Source organism: Emydura macquarii, unplaced genomic scaffold (assembly GCF_026122565.2).
Source record: "Emydura macquarii macquarii isolate MOO-44397 ecotype Brisbane River unplaced genomic scaffold, CSIRO-AGI_Emac_v2 contig_306, whole genome shotgun sequence".
Lineage (NCBI taxonomy): Eukaryota > Metazoa > Chordata > Testudines > Chelidae > Emydura > Emydura macquarii.
The window spans coordinates 5,492,790-5,506,879 of NW_027130443.1; the positions used below are offsets into that span (position 1 = coordinate 5,492,790).

At 49.6% G+C, this 14,090-nt stretch overlaps 1 protein-coding gene across 1 annotated transcript in view; it reads right to left on the reverse strand.

The window, feature by feature from the left end:
• Positions 1-2,412, reverse strand: part of REXO1 (RNA exonuclease 1 homolog) — a 60,284-nt gene extending 57,872 nt beyond the window's left edge. Inside the window, exon 1 of the mRNA XM_067557595.1 lies at positions 2,198-2,412. Within this exon, the coding sequence (XP_067413696.1) occupies positions 2,198-2,363 (166 nt within the window). The 5' untranslated portion in view covers positions 2,364-2,412. The remainder of the gene's footprint in view (positions 1-2,197) is intronic.
• Between the last annotated feature and the right edge of the window lie 11,678 nt (positions 2,413-14,090).

Sequence of the window (14,090 nt, forward strand, 5' to 3'; positions counted from 1 at the left end):
GCTATTAGTAACAGGAATGAAAAGTAGCATTTTGCTGAGAAACAGAAGGAAGCTTTTTCTTTGTGAATACTAAAGAGTACAAATCAGTAAATAATTACTCTATGTATATGCTTGGAAGGTTTAGATTTTTAAATGGTAAAAGTTGGTAAACATTGATTTCACATTCCTACCACGATATGTGATTATCTCACCCAGTGTAATAAAGGCCCTAATAACTATGTAGGTGAAACGAGAATCACTGTGCTCTCAAATGAGCTCACACAGAAAAATTATAAAAGACAGAAACACTGTATCACCCATAGGAGAACGCTTTTCACAGAAGAATCACTTTCTCTGATCTCTGAGTCCTTGCTCTCAAAAGAAACCTGCACACCTTTAAAAGATGAGTCTGGGAGCTTAAATTCACAACTGCTAGACACTAAAATTGTGGATTTAATAGAGACACTGGATTTATGGCTCATTACAACAATTTGTAACCCAATAACCCTCCTTTGTTGTACCACTCACTGCAGAGTTGATAACTGTCCACTTCACCTTGAACAATCTCTTGCAACATGTGTTAAGTCCTTATTTTGAACAATCTGTTCCACCTTGTATTTAGCTGTTACACTCTGAGTACTTTTCCCAGACCTGAAAAGCTCCCTCTAAAATCAGACTTGTCTCTTTTGCCAACAGAAGCTGATTCAATAAAAGATATTATCTCACCCTCCTAGTCTCTCTGATTCCACCAAACGCACACAAACTGATGAAAAAATATTTCCAACAGTAAGAATAGAAATTTACAGATAGACAAAATTAAAAAAAATTCTGCTTGAGAACGGAACGGACGTTTTATATTTTGTTTGTTATATTTTGTTACACATTGTGACGTAGGCAATTCCTTTTTTTTAACTGTTATAAAGCTTTAACTTTTTGAATCTCGACATTTACTTGCATCTGAACATTTAAATAATTACTGTTTGACACTCCCCCATAATTTCCCACAACTGTGAAAATTTAAATTAATAAAAAATGCTTAAAACCCATCATTTTGCACAACTGAAATTTTTAATTGATAAAAAATTTTAAGATGCTTAAAAATAACCATCAATTTTATCCATCAAAATTATAAAATAAAAATCAAATTCCGTGGAGTCTATGTATATAAAAAGATCACAAGAACAGTAGGAAAAACAGACTAGATGACTTAACAGGTCCCCCCTCTATGTCTAATACCTACGATTACTACTAAAGGGCCCTAGGAGCATAACAGGCTGGGGGCTACCCTCGGTGGGATTGCAGTTAAGAAATAAAAGGAATAAGGAACCCCGTCATTAGGGACAGGGTGACTGTGGATGAGGAAGGTGACCCTAAATGGAGCTGTCATTAGAGTGAGGGCTGGCAAGGGGTGAAGACGACTGTTCAACAAAGCTGTCACTCTGGAGAGAGCTGCGACCTATCACTATGTTGGGAGGACAAGGGGAAGAAGAAATCTGTGTTTTTATTTGGGGGGAGATAAGGAAACTGTTACTAAATTTTTGGAAGGGATGGGGGGGGGGGGCGTAGATTTTGGGTGCATGAGGCGGAGAAGGAACCTGCCACTAAATTTGGAAGGGGGATGGAGGGAGAAGGAATTTGTCAGTCTATTTTTCGGGGAGTGGGAGGAGAGATGGCACCTGTCACTATATTTTGTGGGGAAGAGGGAGAAGGCACCTGTCACTATATTTGGGGGGAAGAAAGAAGGCACCTGTCATTACATTTCAGGGATGGGGGAGGAGGCGCCTGTCGCTATATTTCTGGGGGTGGAAGATGTCACCTGTCACCATGTTTTTGGAGGGAAGGGGGGAGCACCTTTCCCTCTATTACTGTGCGGGGGAAGAGAAGGCACCTGGCACTATATCGTGGGGAGTCGGAAGGCACCTGGCACTATATTTCAGGGAGGTTGAGAAGGCGGCACCCGTCACTGTATTATGGGAGGGGAGACAAAGGGCCCATCACCGTATTTCGGGGGGGGGGGGAGGCACCTCTCACTATATTTGGGGGTGGAGGGAAGGCACCTGTCCCTTTATGTGGGGGGAGAAGGCACCTGTCCCTATACGGTCGGGGGGGGGGGAGGCCCCGTCGCCGTGTTTCGGGGGGCGGGGCGCGGCTTCGGGCCGCGGGCGGAGGGGTCCCGGGGCGGAGGGGTCCCGGGGCCGGCCGGCGGGCGGGGCGATACCTGCGCCGAGCTGGGCCCCGGGCTCCGGGGCTGCGCCGCGCGCGGCCGGCGGCGGGTGGCGGAAGTGGCAGTGGGGCCTCCTGCAGGGCGGGCCCGCCGCAGCCCGGCCGCCGGCGCCGAGGAAGGGGCAGTCGATGCCGCGGAAGAAGCCGCTGGATCGCAGCATCCCGCCGGCTCGGCGGGGCGCCGGGCGGCTCCGGCCCCGTCTCACTCGGACGACACCGGCCGCGGCCCCGCCAGCGCCGCCATCTTGGGGGAGCCGGGCCCCGGCCGGCCGAGGACCCCGGGGAGGCCGCTGCCAGGAGAGGGCTGCCCTCGGCGCGCCTGATTGGAAATCCGCCGAGGGGGGCAGTGAGGGCCGAGGAGGGGGCTCAGGTGGGGGGGAGGGACATGAGGTGCAAGAGGGGAGGGGAAGGGAGGGAGATGAGGGGCTGAGGGGGAGTTCAAGGGGCAGGGGGGAGGGGAGAGGGGGAGTCTCCACCCCATAGGACCAGAAGCAGCCAAGAAAGCAGGGCCTGCTGCACTAGCAGGGGGAAATGGGCCCCAGCGCCCCTCTGGATTGAGGTCTGCAGCCGGTATCCCCAGCTCTGGGGGCGCTAGCAGCCAGGCAGCATCTTTCCCCTCCTGCCCCAGCCCTGTGGAGTTGGGGATAAGCTGCAAGACGAGCCAGCCAAAGGCTCCAGCCAGCTGCACAATAATATCCCAATTTCACTCCAGATCCTCCCATCCTCCCGCAGGACCGGGGAAGGGACATGGCTGCAGCAGCCCCCAGGGGTGGGTATTTCACTGCTGGGCACGGGTGGAATCTGGTTGGAGCCCTTTACAGGGAATTCATGCTGGAGAATTATGTGACTGTGGCCCCGCTGGGATCCCCCTAAACCCCACCTGATCTTGCACATGGCGAGGAGGGGAAGAACCAGGGCTCCCCGATTTCTGGGGGGAGGGAGATCCTAGCCAGCACAGCAGGTGACCGGATGGTGAACTCCCCAGCCAGGGACATCCTGAGTCAGCAGACCCACACAGGACATTCTCGGGAAGATGCAAGGGGAACATCTGCCAGGAAGACAGCTGCCAAAATCAGGGCAGGTTGGAGGAGCACTCAGGAAGAAAGAAGATAACTTCCCTCTTTGGGAGTGGATTTTCAAGGAACTTGAAGAGCTCATTGTTCTTAAAGAGAACCACAATGGAGAGATGGAAAATGCAGGCACTAAACATGGACAAAGCTCGCAACAGATGAGAAATCAGGGAACCCATGGGGGAAAGACATCCTACAGATGTGGAGAAAGTTTCCATCAGAACTTACCCAACAAAAGAGCATCCCCATAGGAGAGACACTCCATCAATGCCCCGGCTGCAGGAGGAGCCTCCATCAGAGCTCAGAGTCTACATGACATCAGAGTAACACTCAATGGCTGCCCAGCCTGGGAAAAGTTTCTGTTGGAGAGAGCGCCTTCTGAGGCACTGGAGGGGACACACAAGAGAGAGACCTTCCGAGTGCAGGAGAAGCATCAGTGCCAGCTCACCCAGGATGGCCTTCGGACAACCCGCTTGGGGAAGAAACCCGAAAAAGAAAACTTCAGTCACAGCTCCAACCTAATTACACATCAGCGGCTCCACGCCGGTGAGCAACTCTATAAATGTGGTGACTAAGGGAAAAGCTTCAGTCTCAGTGCCTACGTGGCTAAGCCCAGGCAGATCCACGCCGTGGAGAGACCCCACCTCTGGATAGAGCTTTGGCAACACCTCGGCCCTGATCAAGCACCAACACATCCACTCGGGCAAGAGGCCCTACAAACACACCTGCTGCGGGAAAGTCTCCTGCTTGCTGGTGTATCTGGTGAAGCACAGCCAGATCCAGTCCGCTAAAACACCCAACGCTTGTGCTGATTGTAGGGAGAGATGTGCCAACACCCAAGCCCTGATCAAGCACCAGCGTGTCCTAGTGGGAAAGAACCTACAAATGCATCGCAAGTGAAGAAAGCTTCTGCCTGTGCTCCCAATTAGCCCTGGGGAGAGATCCTGTCCCGACTGCAAGGGCAGCTGCATGAACAGCATAGCTCTGCTCAAATACCACATGGCAAAGAGACTCTGCTAATGCCCTGATTGCATCAGGATGTTTGGCAGGCTAGTGCAAGGTAGATTTACACCCTGCTTGCTGCTCATTGACTGTTCGTCTAGAAAAGCCTTCAGAGCCAGAACTAGCTTTAGCCCAGTTACAGGAGCTCAGTGTGACCCCATCCACATTACAGATGCAAAGTGCATTGTATGTAGCTGAGTTGCAGGAAGCATGTTCCATCATGTGTCCTGTAGTGTAGATGGGATCAAGTTTCTCCCCTTACGGTTGGAAGGAAGAGCTTCTGAGTGTGACATGATGCAGTGCCATCATTTTGAGTCTACAGAGATAGAGTTCTGAGAGACATGAGCTATCCCCATTCATATCAGTTGGTTGTTGACTCTGAAGCCTAATGACTACAATGTAGCTCTCAATAGTAAATATTACTTTTCTGATCTCTTTATTAGAAATATTGAGTCTCTGTGGAATTGTTGGTGGATTTTGAGTAAACTATCATCAAATTGTCCACCCACTTCACTCTCTGAATATAGTGATATTTAGCTACCATTTAGGGCTGCGTTGAGCAGGGCCACTCCATTCGAACTTCATGGTCTTCGAGTCCAAGCCTGTGAGATGGTCCTCCTCAATACTAGAGTAGGTCAAAAACCACCAATTATTTTTCACAGGAAACAAACAAAAAAAATGTTTCTCAAACAAATTTCCCTGAAAATATTTCATTACTCCCTCAACCAAAATGAAAGCAAAAATATTTGGTTTTCGAAAACCAGGTTCAGTGAAAATATTCAGTTTTCCAAACCAATTTTTTTTTCCTGAAAGACAAATATTTTTACTACAAAATTTTCAGTGCCCGGTTTTTCTTTCAAGAACAAACTTTCAACCAAACTGTAAATTTTCTGCAAAAATTGTTGGAAAATTTGTTTTGATGAAAAATATTGATTAGTTCTCCTCAGCACACAACCGAAAGAGCTAGTTCCGATTGGATCCAATTCAGGAGTGAGGAGAGTTGCCATACTTCTCCAAAAAAACTTCAAAAACAGACTTCGAAGAGAAACTGCGGAGCTGGAACTCATCTGCAAACTTGACACAATCAGACTGGGTCTGAACAGGGACTTGGAATGGTTCTCTCATTACAAGAAGTAATTGTCACTGCTCACACATTCTCACCTCCTAATCAATGCTTGTGAATAGGCCTCAACTACTCTAATTGAATGGACTTTGCTTATACCTACCTTCCCCATTGTTGTTCCTTACCCTTGGATGTGTATATATATACCTCCTATCTGATTTCTATTCCTTACATCTGACGAAGTGGGTTACAGCCCACGAAAGCTTATGCCTGCAGAAATTAAATTTGTTAGTCTTTAAAGTGCTACAGGACTCTCCATTGTTTTAGCTTCAGTTCAGTTTCCAAAGAGCGCGTGTCACAAAAACATCCCCAAATGGGGACTGATTTTCAGTCTTGACTCCTGAAGCCGGAGCTATGAATCTTTTATGGCCCTCCATTATTGCAGTATCTGAGCACCGCCCTGCATTTAATGCATTTATGCTCACAATCCCCCTGGGTGGTAGTTTAGGGCTATTATCCTCATTGTAGAGATGGGAAACTGAGGTCCAGAGAGACTAAATGATGTGCCCAATGTCATGCAGGCAGTGTGCAGCAGAGAGAGAATTGAACCTGGGTTTCAGACTAGTGCTCTAACCACTGGACAATCCTTCCTCTCCTTTAGGGCTACTGCCTTCCCTCCAGCCCAAATTGGAGGCACATGGATGAGGCAGCATAGATGAGCACAGCCTGGCACTCCCCAAGCTGTGCTTGTCTCTGGGAATGAACAGAGAACTTTAGTTCTTCAGACAGGTTTTGGGAGATGAATCAACAGATGGAGTTCTGTACTTGGATTTACATGGCGTATTTTTATCTAAACAACATATCACACACCGCCAGCATTCGTGTCTGAGCGGGCAGTGTTTCTAAAGCATTGATCATTGTGATGGCTACATGCTGAGTACAGAGTTAAAAGATGCAGTGCAGTAGCCCAAATGCGCCCCCTGTTCTTAACTCCTTCTTCAGCAGAGGCATGTTTTCAGGGAGGATACCAGGCCTCTTTGTCTTCTTTGATTGGGCAAAGTCCAGAAAGGCCATCTGTTCTTAATGCTTCTACATCACCATCCCATCCACCCACCTCCACTGTAAAAGAAAATGAATCTCCCTACCCTGGACACAGACAAAGGATTTTTATCCTTCAGGAGGCCGTAATGATTCACCTGCCTAGGTTCCCGCAGGCCATCTCACTACCAAGCAATGGAAACCGAGACTTGCAGCTTGGTATTATGGAGCAGACGGCAATCCTCAGCGAGGCGGGAGATGTCACGAAGTAGCTGGAGATTTCAAAGCTGTTCTGTGAAGTGGTGCTGAATACACAGTGCGTGGGTAGGTGGACCTGACAGCTCCTTTATTGTCTGGAGCCACCAGATAAAAATAGATACACCCTGCTTGTATAACAGACCTTTCCTGCACACAGTGGTAACGTTATTCATTCTCTTTCGAACTGTGTAATCTGCAACAGGTGAAATAGATCTTCTCAATTAATACACTGATTAGAGAGTTCTCTACTGCTTTCTCGTTCGAAGGGTGGGCTTTTCCTCTTCATTTATGTTTCCTCTAATCCAGGTAAAGTTTGGGATAGTTACTGCTTTTGCAGAGCACAGAACTGCTGTGGCACATGCAGATCCCAGCTATTTGGATCTTAAAACTATGACCAGCCATGCTTCATGTACATTATAACACTGTAATAAATCTCTGGCCACCTACTAACTTCCTGGTTGTCGCTACACTGCACCCCCCAGCTCTCTGAATGACACAGGAGTCGTGGCAATTGAACCCAGATCTCCCTGGCTTGAAAATGTAGGCCTCTCACCTCAAGAGCTGAAGGAGAATCGCCATTAGCTGTTAGCAGGGTAGAACAGGGGACACTTAGAATCCTAGAAGATGAGGGTTGGAAGGGCTCGCACAAGGTCACCTAGTCCAACCCCCTGCTCAAAGCAAGACCAACCCCAACTACATCATCCCAGCCAGGGCTTTGTCAAGCTGGGCATTACAAAGCTCTAAGGATGGAGATTCCACCGCCTCCCTAGGTAACCCACTTTTTTTCCTAATATCCAACCTAGACCTCCCCCACTGCAACTTGAAACCATTGTCTGCTGCCCCCTGTGGCCATTCATGGGAACAGCTTAAATTGTTATCACCAGCATTTATAAGACACCCATCACCTCCGTATCTGGGCAAAATTCACATGGTTTAAACCAAGTCAGTGAATTGGATCCCAAATGAGAGAAACAGGAAGCCAGACACTCAAGCAGACACACACAGTATCACAGCTCCCACCTGCCAGCCTCCTCCTGGACCTTTGCATTGGGGCCCTCTCGCGTTCTCAGTTCTGTACTGTATCTTTATTCATCCCTGGGCTGTTCTATTGGGAACACAGGCATTGTCAGACTGGATCCAGTCCTCTACGCCATCCCCAACAGAGGCCAGGACCAGATGCAGCAGAGAAAGGTGCAAAAAGCCCTGTAGTGGCCAGTGTGGGGTAACCTGCGCCCAGGGAAAGAATCTTCCTGACCCACCTTAATTGGAAGTCAGCTTATGCCTGAAGCAAGAGGGTTTATCTCCCGGCCAAACTCCTGGTTATCTTAATATTTACAATTCTAGCTCTGGTTGTCCTCATTATCCATAGCAATCGCTTTTTGGAATCCTGCTAGGGTCCTGGTTTCTGAGCTCACTTTTGGCAATGAGTTCCACAGGTTAACTGGGCATTGTGTGAAAAGCTAACCTAAGCCACAACAGTTTCCCCTATACTGGTTCCAGTGCCAAAAGATTGCCCCAAGTTTAATGGACAAGGATGCCTGGCCTTCTATCGCTTCCTTTCCAAGGATCAGAGCAACATGCGGATTTGCCAGTCTGGATTAGATCATTGGATCATCCAGGCCGGTATCCTGCCTCCAACAGGGGCCAGAACCAGATGATCTGAGGAAAAGAAAAAAACCCTTCAACCGGAGAAGGAATCAATTCCTGCTTGACCCTTTTCAGTGATCAGTGCTTCAATGCCTTGATCACATGGGCCATTTTGTGTCCCTGCCTTTCCAGGCCAGATCAGCTAAGTATGCAGCATACTCAGGTCCTATATTTTCAAAAAGGAATAATGCTTTTGGGTACTGATCCAGCGCAAATCAGACCTGGCAACCAAAATCTTGACCAAGATAAGCTCTAGAAAGAGCCAAACTACCATTCAGTGTTACAGGCAAAAGGTGGTAAGAAAACTTTCTAGCAACAATTTTTAAATTCCTCTTTGTGTTTTCTTTTCTTTTTTCTCTTTTCTCTTCCCATTTTCTACTTTTCCTTCTAATCATTTGTCTCAGCCCAATCCCAGGAGATGCATAACTTTCTGGTAACCATTTTGGCTTTGACTAAAAGAAAGTGTGGTCTGACTACACAACCAGGAACTCTGATTCTACTTCCGCATCCAACGCTGCCTCTGTCTGTGACCTTGAGCAAGTCACAGGAACAAAGTAATTGCCTCATAGGATTGGCCCCAGGGTCCATCTAACCAGCTGTACTGTCTCTGCCCACGTGCTTCAGAGGAAGGTGCAAGTACCCCACGGTAGCACACGGGGAGAATCTGCCACCCACCGTTCTCGTCATGCTCTCTAATAGTGCTTGGCTTAAGTCCTCAAACATGAAGTTCAAAATCCCTTCCAAATTGTCTGTTGTCATTAATTATGATATCTTGTTATTTTCTTGGCTTCAACAAATTCCTGCAGCAGAAAGTTCCACATTTAATCAAGTTGGGTCTTACACACACCCTCACCATGCCTCAGTTTTCCCATCTGTAAATTAGGGGTAATATCACTTACATTCGTTAATGTTTGGAAAGTAATTAGGACATATTTCCTAATAGTAATAGAATGAAAACTTGGCGATGGAGGCCACTTGTTATCTTTTATTAATTGTTATCTGTAAAGCACCATTTTTGGGCCAGGCCTTTTACAGACAGGTTTGAAACCCAGCTTCCTGTCCTGGAAAGCTTGCAATGTACATAAGGAGAATAGATATGAAAAGCTGGATGGAATGATTTGTACACAGTTAATTTCCACAGAGTCACAGTGAGTAATAAATATGTTTTACTTTTCACAAAGGCTTTGGCGAAGAGTCGGGATCATTACATCCATTGCACAGACGTGGCACCTGTGACTGGCACAGAACAGTCTGACTCCAAAAGGTGACTATGGGAAAAACGGCATTGTGGGATTGCGTGTGTAGTGCCCCACAGTGACTGATAGAGAGGCAAAGTGACTCGCCTAACATCACACAGTGACAGAGTCGAGAGCAGAACCCAGACATCCTGAAACCCCCAGTCACACTCTAGCATGGTGTAAAGGCCCAGCCTTTGATGTGGCCGACGTGGGCAGTATTCCCAGCTCAAAAACCAGCCTGCTGGGTGACCTCAGACCATTCTCTCTCTATTTCCCCTCTAATCCTGGATCCATTTTCTTTGGCTAATAAGCCTTTGGGCCAGGGGTTGTCTCTTACTGTGCATAGGTGCAGCACCTGGCACAATGGGCCTTCTAGGTGCCACTGTCATGCAAACAATAGCCAGTGTCCCTACGTTGCTGGTTAAAACAGCCAACACTCATATCAAAGATGGGGCAGTCAGAATGTACCAGCTGGCAAGAAAGAAGGTTGCAGGCACCGGAAGGAATCTGCTCCTCCTCCGAAGCAAATTCCACACTCGGCTCCAGTTGGCTTTGCCTGGAGATGCACGTGAGCAGACTCCGCCCCCCTGAGTATTATCTAGAGTAGAAGGTTTCAGTATGAAACCACCTTTAAGCCTCTTACTTGGACTCCTCAACAATGGGGACAAACTGCTGCACTTCTCTGCTGCCCGTTTCCAGCACACTGTGGCTGGTGTGAACAGGCAGGGAGCAGTGGGTGGAGACGGCAGCTGTGTGATGGCGAAGTTCTGGAGCAGCCTGGCTCCAGAAATGATGAGGGCCTGCGTGAGTCCAGAACTACGTGGCAGCTGGCTGTGAACGCAGGTATTCGCCATCTACAAAGGCACTAATCCCAAGCTGTGGGCAAAGAGCATATGGTGCCCTCTGCACAGAGTCCATTGCCCTCCCCCCATCCAATCCCCCTCTCCCCAAACCCAACCCACCACCACACTTCAGCCAAACCTTGCTAACTCAGCCTGGCTGATCATGGTTTAATTTGCACCTGCGACCGTTGGCCGAGATCCACCGTCTGTATCGATTTAACGGTTTCAGTGAATGCAGTAAAATCTGTACAACCCCCTCCTATGGAGCCAGTTATATACAGTCAGCTGTAGAGAGGCTGAGGTGTAATATACTGTCTAGCAGCATTATTGTCCTTAAAGGAATAACTACACCAGCAGGAGAACCTCTCCAGAGGCAGAACCGCACCTGCGCTCAGGGGAGATGGTAACAGTTTAGCTACACCGCCTCGGTAAAGCCGTACTGTTGTGGATGTGGATCTACTGGGACTTGCTAAACCACGCTAACCCCTCCTAAACCCATACAAGAGGCCACACACAAAAGTTGCTCGGGTTTAACTAAACCCATTTCAATTTAACCGATGCAGCTTGCGCGTGTGTAGACAAGCCCGAGGAAAGGAAACGGGGCAGCAGTCAACCCACCCACCTTCGCAACAGGCGAAGGCTGCTTTCGGTTGCCTAGCGACAGGCGAGGGAAGCCTGCCTGTTGCCTAGCAGAGGGGCGGCATGGGTGACACTTTCACACAGGAAGGAGAGACTCTCAGGCTGCATCTACACTCCAGCCGCTACAGCAGCGGAGATACCGTGCTGCACCTTTGCCGCTCTAGTGCCGTAGCGCCCAGGCTCCCAACGGCAACGGAGGAGGGGGCTTCCCACTGGCGTTGTTAATCTCTCTCTCTGAGAGGCACCCACCAGGGGGGTCTATGGAAGAATTGATGCTCTCAGGGCACAAAACTGGCCCCAGCCGCGAACGCCGGCGCTAGGTTGCTCCAATGTTTAAGCGTAGACCTGGTCTCGCTAGCGTGCCGCTGCCCACCCCGGGCTCCCTGGTGCTCACTGAAGGAGGTGGGGTTTCCCTGCCGCTGGCCTGGCTCAAGTGTGGTGCCAGCTTTCAGCCCCCGCCATCCTTAGCAGCTATTGTAACCTGGGGCCAATGCACCCCAGAAAGGTTCAGCAGCTGGGGCGAATCTTTAAGCCCCCCCTCGCTGTGCAGCATTTGTAAAGGCGGCCAGGCAAAACCTGCCACTGATTAACAGAGAACTGAGTGTGACTGAAGGATGCTGGCTTGCCCGCCTTGCAGAGCGAAGTCCTGTTTGCCCACAGGACAGGTACAGCCCAGCCAACAGCAGGGCCGACTTCCCTCGCTGCTGTGCTGAGACTCACCTGCAAGGCCCATCTTGGGTGGAGAGGTCTGTTCTGTGCCATTTGGTCCCTGGCCTCGTGGGTGCCAAGTTGTGCCATTGGAAGGAGCTGTTTGCATGTGGTGACATCTCCACTGGGAGCTGCCTTAGACCAGCAGATTCATTGTACACAGGGCACGGAGGGCAGTTACTTGCAATCACTCCTGAATTTGATCTGGTGCCCTAGAGTTCTTTATCCCCAGGCCCCCAGTTACGTTAGGGCGTGGTCCACCTCTGGGGTCTTTGCTCTGCACTTGGAGATTTCGCAGACTAGTGTAACAATGCTTGAAGCTGCCTCTGCCAACCGTAACTCTGGTCACAAAGTTTTCTGGGGGGCATTTCCTAGGTTCTCTTTTTAAAATAAACAGGATTTTATCATATGTTGCAGGAAACCTTCAACTGCCCCCTGGGACACAGTTTAGGCTCGTGTGTCTATGTTTGGATAAGACCCTCTCCCAGCTGCCCTTGTCTAGATGTAAATACAAGCCTCCTAGCAACAGCACACATGTTTCTGTACAGAGGGTGCGCTCCACTGGCATGAATGAAGGTACCGATATGGCCCCCAGTAACCACAGCGTCTGAGCATCCCATCATCTCTAGTGGATTTATCCTCAATGCCCCATGAAATCGGAACAGTATTATCCATGGCAGTGGAGATACTGAAGCACAAAGAGACTAAGAATCTATGTTCACAAAAGGTCTTTAGCGTCCAACTGCCACTTTCGGCACCTAAATCCCAGAATCAGGCTCCAGTCGGATTCACAAAACATCTGCTCGGCTGCTGCCACGCCCTGTCGGTGCCTAAACTTCCTTTTACAGATAGGGAAACTGAGGCACCAAGCAGTGAAGCTACACAACGAGGCTGGGGTGCAGCTAGGAACAGAACCCAGAGACCTGCCCTGTGGGGGGCCAACCACCCTGAGCCCCACTGAACAGGAGAAAATGCACAGCAGCTTTCAGGAGGTGCCTGGAGTCTTTACTCCCCAGGCAGAGGGAGCCTGTCCCACCACCCAACTTCCAGTGAGGAAAGCTGTTACCAATTGGCACCACACGGCCTTCAAAACAAACCTGCAATCGCTGTATAACTGCAGGGCTCCATGAGCAGACGCGGAGCTGCTCAGCTGACTTGTACCCGCAGGCGGAGCAGAAGGGTCCCATCAACCCCAGTCCAATCCAAAGTCCTGGAGCTGAGAGCTGGAGCCAGGATGTGCTGCAGAGAGAAACGCCACTGAGCCTGCTCTCAAAGGAGCTGCAGGATCTGTCTGCAAGCGAAGGGAAGCTCTGCCTTGGGGATTGGTTGCTACCATTAAGAAGGGGTTGCAAACACACAGCAGGGGCTCCTTATGTTCCTCCATTTCCACCCTCTCAGGGACTCCCTGCACTTCCCCTGATCTCTCCCCTGCCAGTGGTTTGTGTGGCCCCATTCATACCTCCTCCCATCCCAGTGTCATCCCATGTAAGCAGCTGTGTGCACCCCCACACCCCCAACAGCAGGGCCCTCCAACCTTCCCCAGGGGTTCCATGTGGCTCCCATTCCTGCCTCCCCCCCCCCATAGCAGCACCTCCCATGTCAGAGGTTACGTGCACTTTCCCTCCTGGCTTCCCCCATAATTATTATTGTCTTCCGTCTGGCAGCTACACCAGGGTGTTGCCCTGCGAAACTCCATTGGGACGATGGGCAGAAGTGAGAGATGTTGTGATGCTGGAAGGTGACAATAGCTACCATCCACTGGCTGTTTGATCTACAGCCGCTTACAGAGCTGATTGAAACTGTGTGGCTCTGTATCCCCCGCACCCACACACGTATTTTTCTGCTTTTGGTCTTCTGACTTTTCCTGAAACCCAAGAGGCTTCCACCCATCGCTGCCCCTGACGTTTTGAAATTGATCCGAGGTGGTGTTCAGAAGCCTCTGCCTTACACACTTACAGAGACGTGCCATCACGTTGAGGGCAAGCCTCATGAGCTCGGTCAATGGCCAGCGAAGGCTGGGCGTAGAAGCAGGCTAGTGCACTACCCTGGGGGGAGGAGGATGCGGGAAGAAGGGACAGACCCTCGAAAGAAGCTCCCCAAATCCTGGAGCAAGAATTAAATGTGGCCACGAGTCAAAATACTTCATTGACTTTTTTATTTTAAAAAAAAAAAATTATTTTAAAATACAGCACCAAGACAGTGCAACATTCTCAACCCATTCTTCCACGCGCAGCTTCCAGGACAGCAAACTGAAGAATGGACACATGGTTTAAAAAGGGACCCACCAGCCAACCACCCATTTTGCAAAAGTCCAAGAGGCCTGCTCTGTCCCAATACCCGCACGAGAAGAGGACACCGGCTCCCGCTGTCCTGGCAACGTCCG